Genomic DNA, 26,309 nt, shown 5'->3' on the forward strand with positions numbered 1-26,309 from the left:
AGAGATCACAGATAAGCTGAGCTTAGCTGCTTGACGAATCACAGTAAATATACAGAGCCTGCTACTTGAGAATCTCTAGGCTGTACAGAGAAAGGGGCTCAACATTTTTAATAAAGACCAAATGAAAAGAATGATTTTTAGCTCAAAATGAGTACAATGCAATAATCCAAAAAATTGCTTCCATAGGTGTCCATAGCTTTTAAAGACCAGTATACATAGACCTATACCTTCATTACTTCATGGTGATGGTGTCTGATATTGATTGCTTTTGTGTCCATTTTAGGTCAATGACTTAATCTAGGGGTGGACATTTTTATTTTTGTGGACAACCTAGTGGTATTTAGAGTTGTCTCTTTTAACTTACTGTATCAATGGACAAACTATTCAGTGGTTTTTCACAGGCTCACATCTAATGAGTCAATATGTCAGCATAACCCTAACCAATGTCCCTAACAAGTACTTTGATGAAGGTTTTTAAAGGTGAACAGTCCCTTTAAGACATTTGTTACAGATTTTGAGGAGATGATGTTCATGAGTCTTGCAATAGTTTGTTGTGTTGTACAAATAGTAAATATATAATATATACTGTAATATAATGGTACAGCTTGAAGGATGTTATCTGTGCTGTTCCTTATTTAAATTTCTGTCTTTAACTTCCTGCTTGAATACATTTTCTGCATCATCTGAGTGTACAGGTCTCTGTTTGCCCGCTGCTGTCATGTTCTTGCTGACATTTATAATAGGCATCCCAGTCCTTACTAACTAAATCACAAAAATGAACAGGTCGCTGCCTCCCACACAATCAGCCCAATCCTCTCCTGCTGCTATAATTACCCTCGCCTGGGTAGCGACACAAAGTTCACTCTGTCTTTGGCATGCCATTGTCCTTTTCACATGCAGTCTTTTCCTCACTTAATCATGTCTATGTACTAGTCACTTTCCCCTGCAAGATCAGCACATGCCATTCCCAAGACGTGGTGAGCTACACAGTGTTCAATCCATTTCTATGTCATGACATTTTTTCTGCCACATAGTCTAGTCCTCACTGGCCTAATTGTGAGTGGACAGGTCACTGCTTCCCACAAGATCAGCACATTACCCCCCTGCTGCTGCTATTATGAAAGGTTGCTTTAAGGTCTAATTCAGTAAAATGCAGATATGCTTATCAAATGCACATTGGAACTGCAGCTTGATGTATTCTTTCCCTCTTTGCAGGTGTGGCTGAAGTGATTGTTTTAGTTGGGGGTCGGCAAATGATAGGAATGAATCAGAGGACACTGACAGCTGTCACTTGTTTAAATCCGCAAATCAATAAATGGTACCCACTGGCAAGCCTACCCTTCTATGACCGGGAATTTTTCAGTGTTGTGAGCGCAGGGGACAATATCTATTTGTCAGGTAAGAACTTTATTTTATGTAATAATCAAATGATATATATTTGAGCACAGTAAAACTCCCCTAAATGGATTGCAAGTTCTTTTTGGGTAAAGCACCAAATTGGTATAACGGACAGTGGATGTGGATCCACTGTAACAACTACTTTAACTGGTTTGGTGTTGGGCTAGACCTAAGGGTGTTATCCTGGAGATCCCCTGGTATTCACCCTTTTAAAACTATACAAGGATCTGGACTTCGCTGTATAGGAGCCACCAGGTCTCTCTCTCTTGAAATAGTCTTTGTGTAGTTGGCGGCTAACGTACAAGGGTGAGAGATACCAATGCACCTAGGGATCAGGCAATACTTGTCATCAGAAAACCCTAATTCTGGGGAAAGGTAGGAGTGCGATTAGAATTTTTATTTTTTACTTTTTTGTTACTTTTGTTTAACTTTTAGACTCCCCTAGGAGGCTACAATATGCGATTTTCAGATCACTTTTAGCTTACATTGTAGTTCGATAGTACAAACCGGATTCCAAAAAAGTTGGGACACTAAACAAATTGTGAATAAAAACTGAATGCAATGATGTGGAGATGGCAAATGTCAATATTTTATTTGTAATAGAACGTAGATGACAGATCAAACGTTTAATCCGAGTAAATGTATCATTTTAAAGGAAAAATACGTTGATTCCAATTTTTACGGTGTCAACAAATCCCCAAAAAGTTGGGACAAGTAGCAATAAGAGGCTGGAAAAAGTAAATTTGAGCATAACGAAGAGCTGGAAGAACAAATAACACTAATTAGGTCAATTGGCAACATGATTGGGTATAAAAAGAGCTTCTCAGAGTGTCAGTGTCTCTCAGAAGCCAAGATGGGTAGAGGATCACCAATTCCCACAATGTTGCGCAGAAAGATAGTGGAGCAATATCAGAAAGGTGTTACCCAGTGAAAAATTGCAAAGACTTTGCATCTATCATCATCAACTGTGCATAACATCATCCGAAGATTCAGAGAATCTTGAACAATCTCTGTGCGTAAGGGTCAAGGCCGTAAAACCATACTGGATGCCCGTGATCTCCGGGCCCTTAAACGACACTGCACCACAAACAGGGATGCTACTGTAAAGGAAATCACAGAATGGGCTCAGGAATACTTCCAGAAACCATTGTCAGTGAACACAATCCAACGTGCCATCCGCCGTTGCCAGCTGAAACTCTACAGTGCAAAGAAGAAGCCATTTCTAAGCAAGATCCACAAGCTCAGGCGTTTTCACTGGGCCAGGGATAATTTAAAATGGAGTGTGGCAAAATGGAAGACTGTTCTGTGGTCAGACGAGTCACGATTCGAAGTTTTTTTTAGCAATCTGGGACGCCATGTCATCCAGACCAAAGAGGACAAGGACAACCCAAGTTGTTATCAACGCTCAGTTCAGAAGCCTGCATCTCTGATGGTATGGGGTTGCATGAGTGCGTGTGGCATGGGCAGCTTGCATGTCTGGAAAGGCACCTTCAATGCAGAAAAATATATTCAGGTTCTAGAACAACATATGCTCCCATCCAGACGTCATCTCTTTCAGGGAAGACCCTGCATTTTTCAACAAGATAATGCCAGACCACATTCTGCATCAATCACAACATCATGGCTGCGTAGGAGAAGGATCCGGGTACTGAAATGGCCAGTCTGCAGTCCAGATCTTTCACCTATAGAGAACATTTGGCGCATCATAAAGAGGAAGGTGCAACAAAGAAGGCCCAAGAAGATTGAACAGTTAGAGGCCTGTATTAGACAAGAATGGGAGAGCATTCCTATTTCTAAACTTGAGAAACTGGTCTCCTCGGTCCTCAGACGTCTGTTGAGTGTTGTAAGAAGAAGGGGAGATGCCACACAGTGGTGAAAATGGCCTTGTCCCAACTTTTTGGGGATTTGTTGACACCATAAAATTCTGATTCAACATATTTTTCCCTTAAAATGGTACATTTTCTCAGTTTAAACTTTTGTTCCGTGATTTATGTTCTATTCTGAATAAAATATTAGAAGTTGGCACCTCAACATCATTGCATTCAGTTTTTATTCACGATTTGTATAGTGTCCCAACTTTTTTGGAATCCGGTTTGTACTACATTGCAAGCCTGGTTCCTATAGAGCCCTGCCCACTGCACTCATGATTGGGTTCCATATTTATTTCCCCTCCTTCCGCTATACATGTATGGGACTCTAAGGGTTGAATATTATGCAGATATTATTGTTAGTGTAGTAGTTTCTTTAACCACCTAACTGTTTTGCTGGAGTCCAGCTCGAGCCATGGGAAAAGTAGCTAACTGTTCTGCCGGAGCTAGGTTAAGGCAGAAAGTAGAGGGGGAAAAGCTGCTTTAGATGTTGCTATCTCCTGAATGGTAGCAGCTAGAAACATGCAACTGGACTTGTTTGAAAGCTGACATTCCAGAATGACAGCAACAGAGGAGATATCACTGTTAGAAATCGAGTCAGGAATAATCATGGGTAAACCAAGGAATAGCTGGGATCTGGACCAAGGGTACACCCGCACGGGGAGGATACGAGATCACAACGTAAGTAAAACGAATCCCAGTGAGTGCTTGTAATAAACTTCAAGGTTTTATTATTTCATATTATATCCAATTGATACATGGACGCGTTTCAGCATATCCAGCTTTCATCAGCATATAAAAACACAATTTCAGCAGCTGATGAAAGCTGGATATGCTGAAACGCGTCCATGTATCAATTGGATATAATATGAAATAATAAAACCTTGAAGTTCGTTACAAGCACTCGCTAGGATTCCTAATCATGGGTAAAAACTGCTTTTACTTTCACTTTCAGTTGCATTCACTGCATCCCGATTTCTATCGGTGATATCTTCCCCTGAACTGAACAAAATGCTGTCATTCTGGTATTGTCTGAAAGTTTAGAATGTCAGTTTTCAAACAGTACAATGTCTCTAGCTGGTACCAAACCAGAGATATAAGCAGATAAATCAGCCCAACCCCCATCACCAGTCCCCCCCCCCTGTCTGGAGGAGAATGAGGGAGCAGGAGGAAAGGAAAAATAGTAAAAATATCTAGAAATGTGACATTATTATCATTGTAGTGACCCAGATAATAAAATTATATTATTTTTACCACACAGTAAACACAGTAAAAAAAAATCCTCAAAATAATGTAAAAATTGCAGTTTTTTATCTTTCTCCCTAAAAGTAATATAATAAAAGTTATTTAATACACAATATATACCCCAAAAGGGGGAAAATATTATTGGTTCTTAAGGCTAAAATTAATAATGTCACTAAGGGGTTAAAATGCAATAGTGTCCCCTGAGTTGTGCGCCAACAAGATTTACTGCAGGCACACATTAAAAATCTACAATAAAAAAAGTTACATGTTTGGCAGGGTTTTTCCAATTTTAACTGGACTGTTAGGAAGTTAGGATGGTGGAAAGATATATAGAGCCTAAGCAGACTACAGTTAAATAAGATTCTAACTATAGTTTTCTATAATGACGTTTTCCTTGTGTCAGTTCTTCCTTTTTACTGATGCAGAGCTGGTTCAATCAAATTGGTCAAGGCACAGACATTAAAATGTTATGTATTTTATAGCATTTATATTATGGGTATAGCGATCCCTGCCACGTGGGGGGCCTGCTCATGAAAGCTTTATGTTTATGCGCCCGATAAAAGTCTTATTATGTGATTGTATTCGTCAGAGTGTCTGTACTTGTGTGCGATGAAGCCTTGATGAACAGGCTTTTAAGTCTTTATTTTCTCATGTCCGTCAGTAGGGACCACAGTGCAGATGGTATTAAACTGATCCTAGTTTTAAGTCTGTATTGAAGCTAAGGATAAAGTCATTACATTGCATTATTTATTCTGCCATACACATTCCCCTGCCCGTTGGTCAACTGACTTGGTGCATAGACCAGCCAAGCAAGAAAATGCACTTTCAGGAGGATAAGGATAAGACTTTTTTGGGTCTTGTACATGTTTTTTTGTGTGTGTATTTGTCTGCAGGCTAATTAAATTCTATTGCTCGAGCTGCTTAATGAGGATCTGCCCACACCAATTGTGTGCATTAGAGGCAGCTCAGACACTGAGGAAACATTTGTAAAATAAGAAATGCTAATCAGCTCCACAGGATCCAACACTAGCTAGAGAAAGCTTTAGGCTGGCTTATTCTCAGCGGCATAGAGTCGGAGGCTTCCATGACTTGCTCCAGGCAGGCTGCACTTTCTGTATAACTCTGTTTTCCTAAATACTCAATTCTTAGATCAGAGTACTGCTGATTAACCCTTGTCTCTTTGTAAGCATTGGATGGAGATGATAAGATCATAGTTGTATTATCCCAATGTTTTATGGAAAGTCTACAAGTTCTTTGGATGGAGATGCATGACCAAAGCAGTATTATCCCAATGTCTTGTGGAAGGTCTATTAGTTCACTGGATGGAGATGAAATGACCAAAGTTGTATTATGCCAATGTATTGTGGAAGTTCATTGGATGAGATGACGTGGCCAGAGTTGTATTCTCCCAATGTTTTGTGGAAGGTCTTCCATGTCAATGAATGGAGATGACGTGGCCAAAGTTGTATTCTCCCAATGCGTTGTGGAAGGTCATCCAAGTTAATGAATGGAGATGATGTGGCCAAAGTTGTATTCTCCCAATGTGTTGTGGAAGGTCATCCAGGTCAGTGAATGGAGATGATGCGGCCAAAGTTGTATTCTCTCAATGTTTTGTGGAAGTTCTTCCAGCTCAATGGATGGAGATGACTTGATCATAGTAGTATTATCTCAATGTTTGGTGTATGGTCTATTAGCTCACTGGATGGAGATTATGTGGCCAAACTTGTATTATCCCAGTGTTGTGTGTAAGGTTTTCAGTTCAATGGATGGAGATGACTTGATCAAAGTTGTTTTATCCCAGTGTTTTGTGCAAGGGTTGCCAGTTCATTGGCTTAGGTTTTTTAGCAAATGATATTCTACAATACAATCTATATAGTCTCATATACACATTGCTCTATGGGTTGTGCAGTTGAGTCCAACATGGGCCAATCTAATGACTCTTGAAGTGAAAGACAGATGAGGCCAGATATCAGTTTTAAATATTATATGCTGATATTGTGTAGGTGAACTCTTCACAAGTGGAGCTCCACGCTCCTTTGGTAGACATAGTGGCTTGTGATAAATAATACTGGTCCTGGAACAAACTAGTTATAGGGACTGGATGAACGTAGGATTTGTTGGATTAGGTGTTCCTTAGTATTCTTTTCTAAGATTGAAAAAAACCACAGATATACCAACCAAAGCTACTCTGAGCCAGTCATTGAGAAATCTCATAATACAGCTAGCCATATATAGATCTGGCTGCTTAATCGAAAAATCAGTCAAGACCATGTATGGTTCCAGAAACCACCATAGTTGCCCATTATAGGTGCCTGTTTGTGCACAAAAAATATAGAAATGCAATGAAACTAACCAATTTCAGCGCTATTAATGATTTGCACTGTTGCCTGGAGGTTGTTAGCTCAAATCCAACCAGAGCAAGCACTTCTTGAAGTATGCATGTTCTCCTTGTCTCTGCATGGATTCCTTGCATTCCTTGCATGTTTGATATGTTACTTTTCATGCGATGAAATAGAAAAACAAATTTCCTACCTCCATTGCAGAGCAAAAGGTGATCAAATAGCCTCATCTAGTGGATAGATCAGGGAGAAAAATGGTCCATAGATTTCCCTTTGTCATTAACATGATCTTCATTTCAACCAACTTTTCTCATGCCCTCGTAGCAGCGAGCTATCATCCAGTCCCTGGACTCTCTATTAGCTGCTGGTATATGAGAAGAGCTCTGATCCTTCCTTCTTCTGTGAGACTGGGGAGGATCAAGTCATCACACAGAGACTTACTTACATGTCAGAAAATCCCTGCATGCCATACCAAGTTTCTGAATATCGATAGAGCAGGTTATCTCTCCCAGCATGGGCTGATCCTCTACCTAGTCAACACAAGAAGCAATTAATATGATCCCCTGTATGGTCCAATTCCCAGCCTAGCTTTACATTTTGGAGAAACAAAAACAGTACAGTGATATTGTTCCTTTTCTCATCACTTTGGATATACACAAAAACTTAATGAAACACAGTGCACTTTACTTTTCAGACTCCCATAGAAGTGAATGGAGAGAGCTGCGCATAAGCAACCACCTCACCATTCACAGAGACCGCTAGTATGGGTCCTGTACTCAAGAGATAGGTTCTGATTGCAAAGGTGGGGCCCACAGCAGTTGGACTGGTATGGCATTGCCTGTGGATGTCAAGATGGGAATATCCCCTTAATTCCAATATTACAGCTCTGACTGTTATACAGGACACGTAAGTTGCGTGCCCCTACTCAATAACCTCTATCTTTGAACCCTTTAGGGGGCATGGAATCCGGGGTCACCCTTGCAGACGTCTGGTGCTATATGTCTTTACTCGATAACTGGAATTTGGTCTCCAGGATGATCGTCCCAAGGTGTCGGCACAACAGCCTAGTATACGATGGCAAAATCTATACAATTGGTGGCCTTGGTGTAACTGGCAATGTTGACCATGTTGAAAGGTAAGAGATTTTGCTCACCATATTTCTTCTATATATGACTTCCATGTTTGGCATGCTGCAGAGACACACCCTGATATGGGCTAATTTAATAGGTCTAATCAGCATGTGGCCATTCCTCATTGAATCTGCAGTAGACAATTGACAAGTCAATAATCTTTTCTGCATCACAGATTTCAAATCCGCAGTAGAAAAATCCACAAGTGTGGTTGCTGCCACATGGGGTTTGCCATTGAAAACAAATAAGTGTGGTTGCGGGTGGATTTTAGCACAAAATACATGTATATGTTGAAATCCAACTAAAAATGCATGTGAAAAATCTTCAACCTATTATATACAAAGGTATTAAAATCATGGTGGGAGGTCTGCGTAGTTGTATGAAAATCCTGTGGACTTTCTGAGGTTTGATGCCACCTCAAATCCCCATTCTAGGAGAACCAAACTTGGACTTTGGTGGATGCTTGGCCAACAGCTTAGGATGTCACTAGAGCACAGATGGGTTGCTCTAAGAGGTGATCCTTATCTTTGACACTTGCACAACCTTCACCTTTTTGAAAGGGTTTATAATTGGTCACAATTTTTTGCTAAAAAATGGCAATTTAGCATTGAAAGTCAACCTATGCTTGATGAGACTCTTGGGTAATAGAGTTGATCTGGAGTTATCCTACAGGTACAGTACAGACCAAAAGTTTGGACACACCTTCTCATTCAAAGAGTTTTCTTTATTTTCATGACTATGAAAATTGTAGATTCATACTGAAGGCATCACAACTATGAATTAACACATGTGGAATTATATACATAACAAACAAGTGTGAAACAACTGAAAATATGTCATATTTTAGGTTCTTCAAAGTAGCCACCTTTTGCTTTGATTACTGCTTTGCACACTCTTGGCATTCTCTTGATGAGCTTCAAGAGGTAGTCCCCTGAAATGGTTTTCCAACAGTCTTGAAGGAGTTCCCACCAGAGGACACAGGCAGCTCTGTAATATGTAGCACCAAGCATCACACTACACTACCCCCCCGTCACTTATTAACCCCTTATTCACCCCTGATCACCCCATATAGACTCCCTGATCACCCCCCTGTCATTGTTCACCCCCCTGTCATTGATCACCCCCCTGTAAGGGTCCATTCAGATGACCGTATGATTTTTACAGATCCACTGATAGATGGATCGGATCCGCAAAACACATACGGACGTCTGAATGGAGCCTTACAGGGGGGTGATCAATGACGGGGGTGATCACCCCATATAGACTCCCTGATCACCCCCCTGTCATTGATCACCCCTCTGTCATTGATCACCCCCCTGTAAGGCTGCATTCAGATGTCCGTATGTTTTTTACGGATCCACGGATACATGGATCGGATCCGCAAAACACATACAGACGTCTTAATAGAGCCTTACAGGGGGCTGATCACCCCATATAGACTCCCTGATCACCCCCCTGTCATTGATCACCACCTTGTAAGGCTACATTCAGACGTCCGTATGATTTTTACGGATCCACTGATACATGGACCGGATCCGCAAAACACATACGGACGTCTGAATGGAGCCTTACAGGGGGGTGATCAATGATTCGCGTTCCGGAGGTGGCAGCGCTGCGCAGAGTCACGCATGTACGCGTCATCTCGCGAGTTCCTAGAATTATTTTTTTTTGGTCACAAGTTAGCGGAAAATGATGATTTTTTTTTTTTTTCTTACAAAGTCTCATATTCCACTAACTTGTGACAAAAAATAAAAACTTCCATGAACTCACTATGCCCATCACGAAATACCTGGGGGTGTCTTCTTTCCAAAATGGGGTCACTTGTGGGGTAGTTATACTGCCCTGGCATTTTAGGGGCCAAATGCGTGAGAAGTGGTTTGAAATCAAAATCTGTAAAAAATGGCCGGTAAAATCTGAAAGGTGCTCTTTGGAATGTGGGCCCCTTTGCCCACCTAGGCTGCAAAAAAGTGTCACACATGTGGTATCTCCGTACTCAGGAGAAGTTGGGCAATGTGTTTTGGGGTGTGATTTTACATATACCCATGCTGGGTGAGATAAATATCTTGGTCAAATGCCAACTTTGTATAAAAAAATAGGAAAAGTTGTCTTTTGCCAAGATATTTCTCTCACCCAGCATGGGTATATGTAAAATCACACCCCAAAACACATTGCCCAACTTCTCCTGAGTACGGAGATACCACATGTGTGACACTTTTTTGCAGCCTAGGTGGGCAAAGGGGCCCACATTCCAAAGAGCACCTTTCGGATTTCACCGGCCATTTTTTACAGATTTTGATTTCAAACTCCTTACCACACATTTGGGCCCCTAGAATGCCAGGGCAGTATAACTACCCCACAAGTGACCCCATTTTGGAAAGAAGACAACCCAAGGTATTCGCTGATGGGCATAGTGAGTTCATAGAACTTTTTATTTTTTGTCACAGGTCAGTGGAATATGAGACTTTGTAAGAAAAAAAAATAAATCATCATTTTCCGCTAACTTGTGACAAAAAATAAAAAGTTCTATGAACTCACTATGCCCATCAGCGAATACCTTAGGGTGTCTACTTTCCAAAATGGGGTCATTTGTGGGGTGTTTGTACTGTCTGGGCATTGTAGAACCTCAGGAAACATGACAGGTGCTCAGAAAGTCAGAGCTGCTTCAAAAAGCGGAAATTCACATTTTTGTACCATAGTTTGTAAACGCTATAACTTTTACCCAAACCATTTTTTTTTTTACCCAAACCATTTTTTTTTTTACCCAAACATTTTTTTTTTTTTATCAAAGACTTGTAGAACAATAAATTTAGAGAAAAATTTATATATGGATGTTGTTTTTTTCACTGAAAGTGAAAAATGTCATTTTTTTGCAAAAAAATTGTTAAATTTCGATTAATAACAAAAAAAGTAAAAATGTCAGCAGCAATGAAATACCACCAAATGAAAGCTCTATTAGTAAGAAGAAAAGGAGGTAAAATTCATTTGGGTGGTAAGTTGCATGACCGAGCAATAAACGGTGAAAGTAGTGTAGGTCAGAAGTGTAAAAAGTGGCCTGGTCATTAAGGGTGTTTAAGCTATGGGGGCTGAAGTGGTTAAAGAAACATGACCATGGTCCGAGTATTTATCCAACATGTATGGCCATAGCCATCAATCAATTAAGTCAATGTCCATATTTTTACAAGCTCCGCCTTCTACTAAAGCCCCAACCCTTTGGGACATTCCTGTTTGCCGGGTTTGGAAAATGTTGTAGAATTTTTTTTTTCTATTCAAGAATGGAAATAGTTAACCTATATTTATCAAAATGCCTTCTTTGTGACAGTTTTAGTATATTCATAAATATCTCACCCCCACCGCTGTATGTTATATGTGGAGATTGGGCAAATTTAGATATTCCATCTGTGCAGTAATGAACATTTTAATTAGTTGTTATCAGAACTTTGGGTTACTGTGTGAATTTGTTCTTACGGTCCCCCGCTGGCTCCTCAAGGCCCAAGTAAGAGGCTGCAAAGGAGTTAAAGTCTGTCCAATTAGGGAGTTTTTTACATAATATCCCACCGAGCCCCGGTTTCTATATCTATGCGTTACTCAACAGGGACCCTGTAAACCTTTCTGATGGGATTTGCAAGGCTTGAAGTTATAATTAATCTGCAGTTATCTGTGTGGTGATTTATGAGCAGAGACAGCACAGGAGAAAAAACAGGCTAATATTATACGTCCCATCTGGTTTATTCTTTGAGATCAAATATTTTTACAGAGAAAAAAGGGGGGGTTAATTGGATTCTCTAATCTGACTTTGTGATGTGCCCATGGCCATAAAATTGACATTCTGAGCAAAATTATGCCACCAGGCAATTACTGGAAGAAATTCACACACAGAGGCTGGTGCACCCGGACCTGCTTGTTAAGTGATGGTTAAGAGGGTGCCGGAACTTCTTAGTTCAAGGAGCGAAGAAGTGACCCTACTGAGGAGGACAGGATATTAAAGGTCTCCTACCTTAGATTCAGCCTTGTTAAAGTGATACGCTTCCATTAATCTTGAATTAGGAATATTTAGCTATAATTTCTTTTCAGAGCCCTTTACATCACTTTGGGCCCTTTTACATGGGTCCATGATTGGCCGGAAGAACGTTTGTAAGAATGTTGGCCCATTGATCACTAAAAGGCTCATTTGTCAATCACATAGGGGCATAAAAATGATGATTTGTTGGTAGAAGATCAGCCGTGTAAAGAGGATTGCTGATTATCGAAGCTAATACGATGGAACACATGGATATCGGATGGGCCAGAGTAAGAGTACTTACTTTAAAGGGCTTTCCGAGAATTTACTACTGATGACCTATTCTCCAGATAGGTCATCAGTGTCTGATCTGTCAGGGTCCGACACCCAGGACCCCGTTGACAAGCTGTTTAACCCCTTAAGGACCGGGCTCATTTTCACCTTGAGGACCAGGCCATTTTTTGCAAATCTGACCAGTGTCACTTTATGTGGTGATAACTTTAAAACGCTTTGACTTATCCAGGCCATTCTGTTTATTTATAAAAAAAAGACCAAATTTACCAAATATTAGGGAAAATTTGCAAATTTCCAAGTTTCAATTTCTCTACTATAATACATAGTAATACCTCCAAAAATAGTTATTACATTACATTCCCCATATGTCTACTTCATGATTGGATAATTTTGGGAATGCCATTTTATTTTGTGGGGACTTTACAAGGCTTAGAAGTTTAGAATCAAATCTTGAAATTTTCCAAAACCCACTTTTTAAGGACCAGTTCAGGTCTGAAGTCACTTTGTGAGGCTTACATAATAGAATCCACCCAAAAATGACCCCATTTTGGAAACTACAAGAGTTATTGGCAAATGGAGATGAAATTTTAGAATTTCAATTTTTTGGGCAAATTTTCCATTTGAATCCATTTTTTCCAGGAACAAAGCAAGGGTTAACAGCCAAACAAAACTCAATATTTATTGCCCTGATTCTGTAGTTTATAGAAACACCCCATATGTGGTTGTAAACTAGGGCACAGAAGGAAAGAAACACCATATGGTTTCTAAAAGGCAGATTTTGCTGGACTGGTTTATTTACACCATGTCCCATTTGAAGCCCCCCTGATGCACCCCTAGAGTAGAAACTCCACTAAAGTGACCGCATTTTGGAAACTACATCCCTCAAGGTATCCAAAACTGATTTTATAAACTTTGTTAACCCTTTAGGTGTTCCACAAGAGTTATTGGCAAATGGAAATGAAATTGCAGAATTTCAATTTTTGGGAAAATTTTCCATTTGAATCCATTTTTTCCAGTAACAAAGCAAGGGTTAACAGCCAAACAAAACTCAATATTTATTGCCCTGATTCTGTAGTTTATAGAAACACCCCATATGTGGTCGTAAACTACTGTACGGGCACACGGCAGGGCGCAGAAGGAAAGGAACACCATATGGTTTCTGGAAGGCAGATTTTGCTGGACTGGTTTATTTACACCATGTCCCATTTGAAGCCCCCCTGATGCACCCCTAGAGTAGAAACTCCAAAAAAGTTACCCCATTTTGGAAACTATGGGATAAGGTGGCAGTTTAGTTGGAACTATTTTTAGGGTACATCTGATTTTTGGTTGCTCTATATTAAATTTTTGTGAGGCAAGGTTACAAAAAATTTAAATTCTGAAATTTCATATCCATTTGCCAATAACTCTTGTGGAACACCTAAAAGGTTAAAAAAAAGTTTGTAAAATCAGTTTTGAATACCTTGAGGGGTGTAGTTTCTTAGATGGGGTCACTTTTATGGAGTTTCTACTCTAGGGGTGCATCAGGGGGGCTTCAAATGGGACATGGTGTCAAAAAAAACAGTCCAGCGAAATCTGCGTTCCAAAAACCATATGGCGCTCCTTTCCTTCTGCGCCCTGCCGTTTGGCCATACAGCATTTTACAACCACATATGGAGTGTTTCTGAAAACTACAGAATCAGGGCAATAAATATAGAGTTTTGTTTGACTTTTAACCCTTGCTTTGTTAACGGAAAAAATGGATTAAAGTGGAAAATTTGGCAAAAAATAGCTGTTTTGGCACCATTTTTATTATATTTTTTTAACTGTGTTCATTTGAGGGGTTAGGCATGTGTTATTTTTATAGAGCAGATTCGTACGGACGTGGCAATACCTAATATGTCTACTTTTTTAAATTTATTTAGGTTTTACACTAAATATCCTTTTTTAAACAAAAAAATAATAAATTTTAGTATCTCCATAGTCTGAGAGTCCGTTTTTTTTTTTTCGTTTTTAGCCTATTGTCTAAATTAGGGTCTCATTTTTTGCGGGATGAGAGGACGGTTTTATTGGCACTATTTTGGGTTGCATATGACTTTTTGATTGCTCGCTATTACACTTTTTGTGATGTAAGGTGACAAAAAGTGATATGCACCCCAAAATAGTGCCAATAAAACCGTCCTCTCATCCCACAAAAAATGAGCCCCTACTTAAGACAATAGGCTAAAAACTAACTCTCAGACTATGGAGATACTAAAATGTTTTTGTTTTTTTTTAAAAAAGGATATTACAGTGTAAAACCTAAATAAATGTTAAAAAGTAGACATATTAGGTATTGCCACGTCCGTAAGAATCTGCTCTATAAAAATAACACATGACCTAACTTTTCAGATGAGCACAGTCAAAAAAATAAAATAAAAACATTTTATTACACCGTTTTTATTTACATTTTTTGACTGTGTTCATCTGAGGGGTTAGGTCATGAGAGCCATTTTTTTTGTTTTGGGGGGGGGTTTCTGGGCGATTGTCAGTGGCTAAATAGAATTAAAATTGGGGAAGGGGATTATAAATTTAGTACTCCATGGAAGTGTGGTACTCCCTGAAGCAACCGTCAATGCAGAGGCCCGGATGATCGGGGCATGTGTCACACTGAGTGGTGGTGTCCTTTCGTATCCCCCTCCTGTGACACACTCTGCACTTTTTTTGGGACCGTCCCTTCTTTCCAGTATGGGGGACCACACCTGGAAAGTCCGGGCGCCTCCAGTTCCCGAGGTACTCCGGCCTGCTCTTTCCCGGTCATAAAAGATCAGGGCCTTGAGGACTGCCTCATAGAACTGGAGGAATTTCCCTGTGTTGCCAGCGCTCCGGGACAGCACAAAAGAGTTGTACAAGGCAACCTGTACCAAGTAGATCGCAACTTTTTTTGTACCATGCTCGGGTTTTGCGCATGGCGTTATATGGCTTTAGGACTTGATCAGAGAGATCAACTCCTCCCATATACCGATTGTAGTCGACGATACAATCGGGCTTGAGGACCGTTGCCGTGGTACTTCGCACAGGGACAGGGGTGATGCCGTTACCGTGAATTGTGGACAGTACAAGGACATCCCTCTTGTCCTTATATCTGACCAGCAACAGGTTTCCACTGGTAAGGGCACCAGTCTCACCCCTGGGGATAGGTACCTGGAGGGGGTGGGTAGGGAGGCCGCGTTGATTTTTCCGCACGGTCCCACAAGCGGACGTGGATCTGGAACAAGGGGATACTATTATAAAGGTTATTCACGTACACGTGGTAACCCTTATCTAGCAGTGGGTGCATAAGGTCCCACACAAGTTTCCCACTAACACCCAGAGTGGGGGGGACATTCTGGGGGTTGAATACAGGAATCTCGCCCCTCGTACACATGAAACTTGTAAGTGTACCCTGAGGTACTCTCACAAAGTTTGTACAGCTTCACGCCATACCTCGCCCGCTTAGAGGGAACATACTGGCGGAAAATGAGTCTCCCCTTGAAAGCAATGAGAGACTCATCAACAGCGACCTTCCTTCCCGGTACATAGGCCTCCAAAAATTTGGCCCCGATGTGATCGATGACCGGCCTGCATAATGCAGGCATTTCCGGATGGCCTCAAAACGGGAACGTATCATGGCCATACAGTAGAGTGGGGTCTGGTAGAGGACGTCCCCGCTCCAGTACAGCCTGACACTGGGCTTTTTGACTAGGCCCATGTGCAGCTCGAGGCCCCAAAACGTCCTCATCTCGGCTGCACTGACTGGAGTCCAGCCACCGGACCTAGCCAAAAAGGATCCCGGGTGTTGAGCAATGAACTGTTGGGCGAACAAGTTCATTTGCTCCACCATCAGACTCACAAAGTGGTCACTGAAAAAAAAAACTAAAATAGTCATATTCAGTGAAGCCCACTGTGGGGATCTGGATTCCTGATTGGCCAACAAAATCAGGAATCACAGGCTCAAAATCCTCTGGGGTACACCATGCAAGTTCACTGGTAGGGGGCTCAGGTGGACTTATCTGGTGGGCCGGGAAACTAGTACGAGCCCAAGAGCTGCTCGTAGTAGTGTGGGCCACAGGGTACCTGACATGGGGGTCCCCTTGCTTCGCCGCCTTGGGGGCTTATCATCATCAAGCAGGGCGTATGCCTCTTCGGCCGAGAACGTCTAGCGGGCCATAGGGGAGTGTGCGTGTGTGAGAGGGCACGGGTGTTCGCGTACTTATGTAGTGTACGGGGACGGTAATGCCCGTCACTACAAAAGTGTCACTTGGTGTGCTGTCGTCCCTCCTTAATTATGGGGAAGTTGGTATATGTCATCTTTATAAATTGTCATGTAATGTAATGCTATGTATTTCCCTGTTACTGTGAAACTTGCATGTACAGGCCTGCTAGGGGTGTCATTCCAGCTCTTAGTCACTAGAGGGAGCTAGGGAGCCCTAGTTTATATAAGGCCCAGACAGGGAAAGGAAGGGCAGTTGAGTCTAAAGTTGAGTCTAGAGTTGTGGTTGGAGACTAGACAATGTCAGAGAAAAGTCCAGGCCTGAAGCCTGCGGTCCAGGAGAGGGTTTTGCAGTCCCTGTAACCGGGTTCCAGATTCAAGGAGAAGGTTCCCCTCCTGAATTCCCATATGCCGAAACAGGAATACCTCAGTTAAAGAGCCTGAGGAAGCTGAGAGGGAGACAGAGGCAAAGCGCAGAAAAGCAAGAGGTACTCAAGATAACAGAGGAGGTACTTTATAAAGAGAGAACCAAGGATATACGCCAGAGTTAAGGTATTGGGCCTTGGAGAAGATTTTCTATGTCCCAGGATCAGTCAGGAATAGAGTGCAAGCTCCTGTACTGCTGTCACGGATGGTGTACAGGAAACAAGATGATACAAATAACATACGATGACTCACTGGATCCACAACTAAGGAACAAAAAGGGAGACCCCTGCAATCGACCTGCCGCTCTCCCTTATTGCTCAGCCTATGCGACCACTCTAAAGGTGAATGGGCGCATATCCACGTACCTCGGCTATCTGAACCTGAAGGCCCTACAATAGTGAGGGGACACGACCACCGGCTCCCTACACAGACACGGAGGAAGTCAGGGTCACCTGGATCCAGACAACAGAAAATCATAAATACTAAAACAACACTTATCTGCAGACGAACTGAGAACTGGTAGTTGGGAGCTGAAGACAGCATGCACACTCATTCCAGGAAGTTGTATCAGCCACACCCAACTACCTTATGGGGGAGAATATAAAGGGAGGTAATGAGTCTGACTGCATGACAGCTGAGATAGCCTAACGAGGTGAGGAACAGAAACCAAAACAAAGAAACTCAAGGGGGAGGATCTGAACGGCTCCTGTCAGAACTTCTCAGCTGTCTGCTTGTGACAGTACCCCTCCCTCTAGGAGTGGACTCCGGACACTCAGGGCCCACCTTCTCAGGATGGGACCTATGGAAAGCCCTGATGAGGCGAGAGGCCTTAATGTCCGTCACTGGGAGCCACATCCTCTCCTCAGGACCATAACCCTCCCAATGAACGAGGTACTGGAGGGAACCGCGGACAAGACGAGAATCCACAATCCTAGAAACCTGAAATTCAAGATTCCCATCAACCATAATCGGAGGAGGAGGCAAAGGTGAGGGTACAATAGGTTGAACATAAGGTTTCAATAAGGACTTATGGAAAACATTATGGATCTTCCAAGTCTGAGGAAGATCAAGACGGTAGGCAACAGGATTGATGACAGACAGGATCTTGTAAGGCCCAATAAACCTAGGACCCAACTTCCAGGAGGGAACCTTCAATTTGATATTCTTGGTAGACAGCCACACCAAATCACCAACATTCAGGTCCGGACCAGGCATACGTCTCTTATCCGCCACACGCTTATATCTCTCACTCATATTCTTTAGATTATCCTGAATATTTTGCCAAATAGATGACAAAGACGAGGAGAATCTGTCCTCATCAGGCAAACCAGAAGAGCCCTCTCCAGAGAAAGTCCCAAACTGCGGATGAAACCCATATGCACCAAAAAATGGTGACTTATCAGAGGACTCCTGACGACGGTTATTTAAAGCAAACTCAGCAAGGGACAAAAACGAACACCAATCCTCCTGATTCTCCGCCACAAAACAGCGCAGATATGTCTCCAGATTCTGATTGACACGCTCTGTCTGGCCATTCGACTGCGGATGGAAAGCAGAAGAGAATGACAAGCGAACCCCCAAGCGAGAACAGAAAGCCTTCCAGAATCTGGAAACAAACTGCGTGCCCCTATCAGAGACTATGTCAGAAGGAATCCCATGCAATTTGACAATGTGGTCAACAAATGCCTGCGCCAGCGTCTTAGCATTGGGCAAACCGGGAAAAGGGATAAAGTGCACCATTTTGCTAAAACGGTCCACCACCACCAGAATCACAGACTTCCCCGAGGAACGAGGCAAGTCCGTTATGAAGTCCATGGACAGATGTGTCCAAGGACGGGAAGGAATGGGCAAAGGAAGGAGAGGACCTGATGGCCGTGAGTGAGGGACCTTGGCACGAGCGCAAGTCTCGCAAGCTGCCACAAAACCCTCAACCGACTTACGAAGCGCAGGCCACCAGAATCTCCGAGCAATGAGATCCAGTGTGGCTCTTGTCCCCGGGTGCCCAGCAAGGACCGTATCATGGTGTTCTTTAAAAATCTTGTGTCTCAAAGCGAGAGGCACAAACAACCTCCCAGGAGGACAAAGATCAGGAGCTTCTGACTGGGCTGCCTGCACCTCTGCCTCCAATTCAGGAAAAAGAGCAGAGACCACCACACCTTCAGCTAAAATGGGACCCGGGTCTTCAAAATTCCCACCTCCCGGGAAACAACGTGACAGGGCATCTGCCTTCACATTCTTAACCCCAGGGCGGAACGTAACAACAAAATTAAACCTTGAAAAGAACAAAGACCATCTGGCCTGTCTCGGGTTCAGACGCTTGGCTGACTCCAAGTAGGCCAGATTTTTATGGTCAGTAAACACGGTAATAGGGTGTCTGGCTCCCTCTAGCCAATGGCGCCATTCTTCAAAAGCCAACTTGATGGCCAACAATTCCCTATCTCCCACATCATAATTTCTCTCTGCGGAGGAGAGCTTCTTTGAGAAAAAGGCACACGGTTGCCATTTGGCAGGAGAGGAACCCTGAGACAAGACCGCCCCCACCCCTACCTCAGAAGCATCAACCTCAACTATGAAGGGTAAGGAAACATCAGGTTGTACTAGGATGGGAGCGGAAGCAAAACTCTCCTTGATATCAGAAAAGGCCTTACGCGCCTCTACCGACCAGGAAGAAAAATCTACCCCCTTTCTGGTCATATCCGTGAGTGGTTTAACAACAGAGGAATAATTCAAAATAAATTTCCTGTAATAATTAGCAAAGCCCAAAAAACGCATCAGCGCCTTCTGATTCTCAGGAAGCTCCCACTCAAGCACAGCGCGGACCTTCTCGGGGTCCATGCGAAAACCAGAAGCGGAGACAAGAAACCCCAGAAATTGGATCTCTGGAACCGCAAACACACATTTTTCCAGTTTCGCGTATAATTTATTCTCCCGCAGGATGAGTAAGACCTGACATAAGTGTTCCTTATGAGATTTGAAATCAGGAGAAAAAATCAAAATGTCATCCAAATACACTAATACAAATTTTCCCATTAAATGATAAAAAATGCTGTTGACGAAATGCTGAAAAACGGCTGGGGCATTCATCAAACCAAAAGGCATAACTAAATTCTCAAAATGGCCCTCAGGGGTATTGAAAGCCGTCTTCCATTCGTCTCCTTCTCTGACCCTAACCAGGTTGTATGCCCCTCATAGGTCTAATTTGGAAAAGACTTTCGCCCCAACAACCTGGTTAAACAAATCTGGGATTAAAGGAAGCGGATACGGATCACGAATAGTGATACTGTTCAGCTCCCTGAAATCCAGACAAGGTCTTAAAGAACCATCTTTTTTCTTAACAAAGAAAAAACCAGCGGCAACAGGTGACTTTGAGGGTCGTATGTGTCCTTTTCTCAGACTCTCAGAGATATAAGCACGCATCGCGACCCTCTCAGGTTGGGAAAGATTGTATAAACGAGATTTAGGCAGCTTGGCACCTGGGATGAGATCAATAGGGCAATCATACTCCCTGTGCGGAGGCAAATCCTGAACTCCACTCTCAGAGAAAACATCCAAAAATTCAGAGAGGAAAGGTGGTACAGTTTTAGTAGAAACCTCAGAAATAGATGTTATGAGGCAATTCTCTCTGCAAAAGTCACTCCAACCATTTATTTGCCTCGCTGGCCAATCAATGGTGGGGTTATGTTTAGAGAGCCAGGGTAGCCCCAACACTAGAGGAGTAGGCAAACCGCTAAGGACGAAACATGACACATCCTCAACATGAGTATCATTCACAATTAAACGGATATTGTGAACTATGCCCTTTAATGATTTCTGAGAAAGTGGAGCTGAATCAATAGAAAAAACAGGAATATTTTTTCGCAAAGTGCAAACCTGGAAACCATGGGTTATTGCAAATTGGTTATCAATGAGGTTGACAGCTGCTCCACTATCCACAAAAATCTCACAAAAAATGCTCTTGCTCTCTAGCGCCACCCTAGCGGGCAGGACAAAACGGGAACTACAAGCAAAAGACAATTCTTCAATTTCCGCCTCAACCCTGCCAATAGTAACAGACGGAATATTCTTAAAAGATTTCTTCCTTTTTGTCTCTATTACTCCCAGAAAACTGCCTGAATCTCCTAGAGGGACAAACATTTGCCAGATGATTTATACCTCCACAACAAAAGCAAACCCTCCCCTGCGGGCTGAATCCTCTATTGTCAGAGGCAATCAACCCCAGCTGCATGGGCTCCTGCTCAGAAGGGGCTGACAGCGACTGAGACCCCTGTGCACAGAATGACACCGCTGCACTGTCCCGGGACTGAGCATGATAAGAAGGAGAAATCTCTCCTCTTTCTTTAAGACGCCTGTCAATACGAACAGCCTGAGACATAGCAGAATTCAAGGAGGTAGGTCTTTCATGAAAGGCAAATGCATCTTTCAATCCCTCAGAAAGACCATAACAAAATTGACTTCGGAGTGCAGCATCATTCCAACCCGTATCTGCTGCCCATCTCCGAAATTCTGAGCAGTATATCTCTGCGGATTGTTTACCCTGGCATAACAGACGTAGTCTAGACTCAGCCAGAGCAATACGATCCGGATCATCATATATCTGACCCAGGGCTAAAAAGAATTCATCCACTGAACGGAGGGGTTGTGCCCTCTCCGGCAGCGAAAAGGCCCAGGACTGAGCATTACCCCTGAGCAGCGATATAATGATGCCCACCCTTCGTTCTTCATCACCGGAAGAATGGGGAAGAAGGCGAAAATGGAGTTTGCAGGCCTCTCTAAAACGTACAAAATTCTCACTACCCCCGGAAAACGTATCCGGGAGCGAAATCTTAGGCTCAGCACAAACTCCATGAACGCAAGCTGAACCGGTCACTTGAAACTGAGAAAAAGTCTTACGGAGATCAGCTACCTCCAAAGCAAGACCCTGAAAGCGTTCAGCCAAAAGTGAAACCGGATCCATGCTAGACGGTTTTGGTGGCTGATAATGTCACGGATGGTGTACAGGAAACAAGATGATACAAATAACATACGATGACTCACTGGATCCACAACTAAGGAACAAAAAGGGAGACCCCTGCAATCGACCTGCCGCTCTCCCTTATTGCTCAGCCTATGCGACCACTCTAAAGGTGAATGGGCGCATATCCACGTACCTCGGCTATCTGAACCTGAAGGCCCTACAATAGTGAGGGGACACGACCACCGGCTCCCTACACAGACACGGAGGAAGTCAGGGTCACCTGGATCCAGACAACAGAAAATCATAAATACTAAAACAACACTTATCTGCAGACGAACTGAGAACTGGTAGTTGGGAGCTGAAGACAGCATGCACACTCATTCCAGGAAGTTGTATCAGCCACACCCAACTACCTTATGGGGGAGAATATAAAGGGAGGTAATGAGTCTGACTGCATGACAGCTGAGATAGCCTAACGAGGTGAGGAACAGAAACCAAAACAAAGAAACTCAAGGGGGAGGATCTGAACGGCTCCTGTCAGAACTTCTCAGCTGTCTGCTTGTGACAACTGCAAGTCCTGTGTTTCACACTCTGAAGTCACCTTGCTTAATCTGTATTGCCTGCATCGACCGTATTGAAAAATCAACTGTATGCAAAGGAACTGCGCTTCCATTAATGTCTCTATATGGAAACTACTAAAGTTGGAGTTTTGTTTTAACATCACGTGGTTCCTCAGTTATTCCTGCTATCAGCAAACGGCGTGCCACCGTTTAATTGGCACTGGCGTCACGAACATTTTCCTACCATCACCTGCCTATGCAGAGAGTCAGCCGTCTCAGGTTAGTGTCTATTGCACTACTACACCCAGGAACACATTTCTACACACAACTTGAGTACGCTGCACTTACCCTAAACCTAACAGGAAAAAAAAAAAGACCCCAAAAAAAGTGACAAAAAAAAATAATGATTCAAACTCGTTGATCAGCGGTGGGTTCGGCGATGCGCTAACAGTGGCCGGACGCTGAGAGTGCTGGCCACAGTCAGCGCACGCATAAAAAAAAAAAAAGTACTTGCGCCCCAAAAAATGTTTGTGTGGGGGGGACAGGGGGGCAAGCTGCAGCACCCCTGGGGGTCTAGGGTCACACAGCTGAGTGTGCTGTGGACCCCAGACACCCGATCAGGGTGATGCAAAAATAACTTTATTTTTTCCCTAAACTCTCCCTAATCTCCCTGCCTAATCTAAGCTGTCTCTAAACCTGTCCCTAAACCTGTCCCTAGGTACCTGTGGTGGCTCAGATGGGGGGTGCTGGGCTCCACGAGGCTCCTCTCTACCACGGCTCCGGAGGCAGAATGGAGGAGGACAGCAGAGCTGCAGGAAGTCAACCGACCCACCCACCCTGCAGCCAATAGGAAGCGATCCTGAGAGGTGATGTCACCATCACCTCTCAGGATCGCAGGATGGTGATTGGTGGTGTATTATCACACCACCGATCACCATCCTATTCTGGGTTATCGGGTCACCAGAGACCCTAATAACCCGGAAATGCAGCAAACCGCAGGTCTGAATTGACCTGCAGTTTGCCGCGATCGCCGATACGGGGGAGGGGGGGTCACAGGACCCCCCTCGGCATAGTGACAGAGTGCCGATTTCAGCAGGCACTCTTTTCCGATCACCGCCCGCCGCGCAGCGGTGATTGGAAATACTCAGGACGCCCTCTGTCCCCAACAGGTTAAGAAAGCATCAGCGCTCACATTAGCTCTGTGGCCTTCTCCAGCTTTGCCTAGGCCATGTGACATCACGTTCATCAGTGCCATGGTTTGTACAAAAAACAAACTAAGCAAAGGAATCCATTCACCAGTTCCCGAAGCTCGTTCCAGCAGAGAGGATCCTCCCAGTAATGCTTCCAGCTTCATGTACTGCTGTAGCCAATGACTGGCTCAGCGGTGACGTGTCCCTAAGGCCTCATGCACACGACCGTATTTTTTTGCGGTCCGCAAAACGGGGTTCCGTTTTCCCGTGATCCGTGACTGTTTTTTCGTCCGTGGGTCTTCCTTGATTTTTGGAGGATCCACGGACATGAAAAAAAAGTCGTTTTGGTGTCCGCCTGGCCGTGCGGAGCCAAACGGATCCGTCCTGAATTACAATGCAAGTCAATGGGGACGGATCCGTTTTTGACGTTGACACAATATGGTGCCATTTCAAACGGATCCGTCCCCATTGACTTTCAATGTAAAGTCTGGAGTCCCTTTTATACCATCAGATCGGAGTTTTCTCCAATCCGATGGTATATTTTAACTTGAAGCGTCCCCATCACCATGGGAACGCCTCTATGTTAGAATATACTGTCGGATATGAGTTAGATTGTGAAACCTCATTTCCGACAGTATATTCTAACACAGAGGCGTTCCCATGGTGATGGGGACGCTTCTAGTTAGAATATACTACAAACTGTGTACATGACTGCCCCCTGCTGCCTAGTAGCATCCGATCTCTTACAGGGGGCCGTGATCAGCACAATTAACCCCTTAGGTGCCGCACCTGAAGGGGTTAATTGTACTATCATATCCCCCTGTAAGAGATCAGGGCTGCCAGGCAGCAGGGGGCAGACCCCCCCCTCCCCAGTTTGAATATCATTGGTGGCCAGTGCGTCCCCCCCCCCATTCCTCCCTCTATTGTAATAATTCGTTGGTGGCACAGTGTGCGGCCCCCCCTTCCTCCCTCTATTGTAATAAATCGTTGGTGGCACAGTGTGCGCCCCCCATTGGCCCCCCCTCCCTCTATAGCATTAACAACATTGGTGGCCAGTGTGCGGCCTCCCATCTCCCCCCCCCCCCCCCCCGATCATTGGTGGCAGCGGGTTACTAGCAATAGTACAATAGTAAAAGATTCATACTTACCTGCTGCTGGCTGCTGCTGCGAGGTTCGTGTCCGGCCGGGAGCTCCTCCTACTAGTAAGTGACAGTTCATTTAGCAATGCGCCGCACAGACCTGTCACTTACCAGTAGGTGGAGCTCCCGGCCGGACACGAACATCGCAGCAGCAGCCAGCAGCAGGTAAGTATGAATCTTCTACTATTGTACTATTGCTAAGTAACCATGGCAACCAGGACTGTAGTAGCGTCCCGGTTGCCATGGTTACCGATCGGAGCCCCAGCGATTAAACTGGGACTCCGATCGGAACACCGCTGCCACCAATGATGGGGGGGGGGGAGATGGGAGGCCGCACACTGGCCACCAATGTTGTTAATGCTATAGAGGGAGGGGGGGCCGATGGGGGGCGCACACTGTGCCACCAACGATTTATTACAATAGAGGGAGGGAGGGGGGGGGCGCACACTGTGCCACCAACAAATTATTACAATAGAGGGAGGGGGGGGGCCGCACTGGCCACCAATGATATTCAAACTGGGGAGGGGGGGGAGGGTCTGCCCCCTGCTGCCTGGCAGCCCTGATCTCTTACAGGGGGCCGTGATCAGCACAATGAACCCCTTCAGGTGCCGCACCTGAAGGGGTTAATTGTGCTGATCACGGCCCCCTGTAAGAGATCGGGTGCTGCCAGGCAGCAGGGGGCAGTCTTGTACACAGTTTGTAGTGTATTCTAACTAGAAGCGTCCCCATCACCATGGGAACGCTTCTGTGTTAGAATATACTGTCGGTTCTGAGTTTTCACGAAGTGAAAACTCAGCTTTGAAAAAGCTTTTATGCAGACGGATCTTCGGATCCGTCTGTATAAAAACTAACCTACGGCCACGGATCACGGACACGGATGCCAATCTTGTGTGCATCCGTGTTCTTTCACGGACCCATTGACTTGAATGGGTCCGTGAACCGTTGGCCGTGAAAAAAATAGGACAGGTCATATTTTTTTCACGGCCAGGAAACACGGCTCACGGATGCGGCTGCCAAACGGTGCATTTTCCGTTTTTTCCACGGACCCATTGAAAGTCAATGGGTCCGCGAAAAAAAACGGAAAACGGCACAACGGCCACGGATGCACACAACGGTCGTGTGCATGAGGCCTAAGTGGCATATCACTGCTGGGTCATGTGGCACTTGGGGACATGTCACCACTGAGGCCACAGTGTCGCACGTGACCCTGTACGGATGTGTAGAAGCCTGAGAGAAGGAGCATCGCTGAGAGGAAGTTCTATGCTGGAACCATGTTCCTGGGAGCAGGTGAGTAGATTTTTTTGTTTAGGCACTGTGCAATACTGGCCTCATGTAAAAAGATGCAAAAAGCTGGAATACCCCTTTAAGTTGGCCTTTATTTGTAATGGCCGAACTTACCATTTTCAGTGGAACCGACCAACCAACCATCTAATATGCATTCTAGACTCCCAACTCATCACCTATGGCAGATGTCAGGGGAGAACCGGATCAGGCAGTTAGATTTCAAAACAATTGATCCTGTTCTCGAGCAGATAGGCCCATTCAGTACACATGCGCACTCG

General features: G+C 44.0%; 1 protein-coding gene across 1 annotated transcript in view; it reads left to right on the plus strand.

Annotated features, from left to right (window-relative positions):
- The window catches only part of KLHL29 (kelch like family member 29), a 909,740-nt gene that overhangs the window by 804,658 nt on the left and 78,773 nt on the right, over positions 1 to 26,309 (plus strand). Inside the window, exons 11-12 of the mRNA XM_040427407.1 lie at positions 1,216 to 1,398; positions 7,805 to 7,985. Of these exons, the coding sequence (XP_040283341.1) occupies positions 1,216 to 1,398; positions 7,805 to 7,985 (364 nt within the window). The remainder of the gene's footprint in view (positions 1 to 1,215; positions 1,399 to 7,804; positions 7,986 to 26,309) is intronic.

Source organism: Bufo bufo, chromosome 4 (assembly GCF_905171765.1).
Source record: "Bufo bufo chromosome 4, aBufBuf1.1, whole genome shotgun sequence".
Classification (NCBI taxonomy): domain Eukaryota; kingdom Metazoa; phylum Chordata; class Amphibia; order Anura; family Bufonidae; genus Bufo; species Bufo bufo.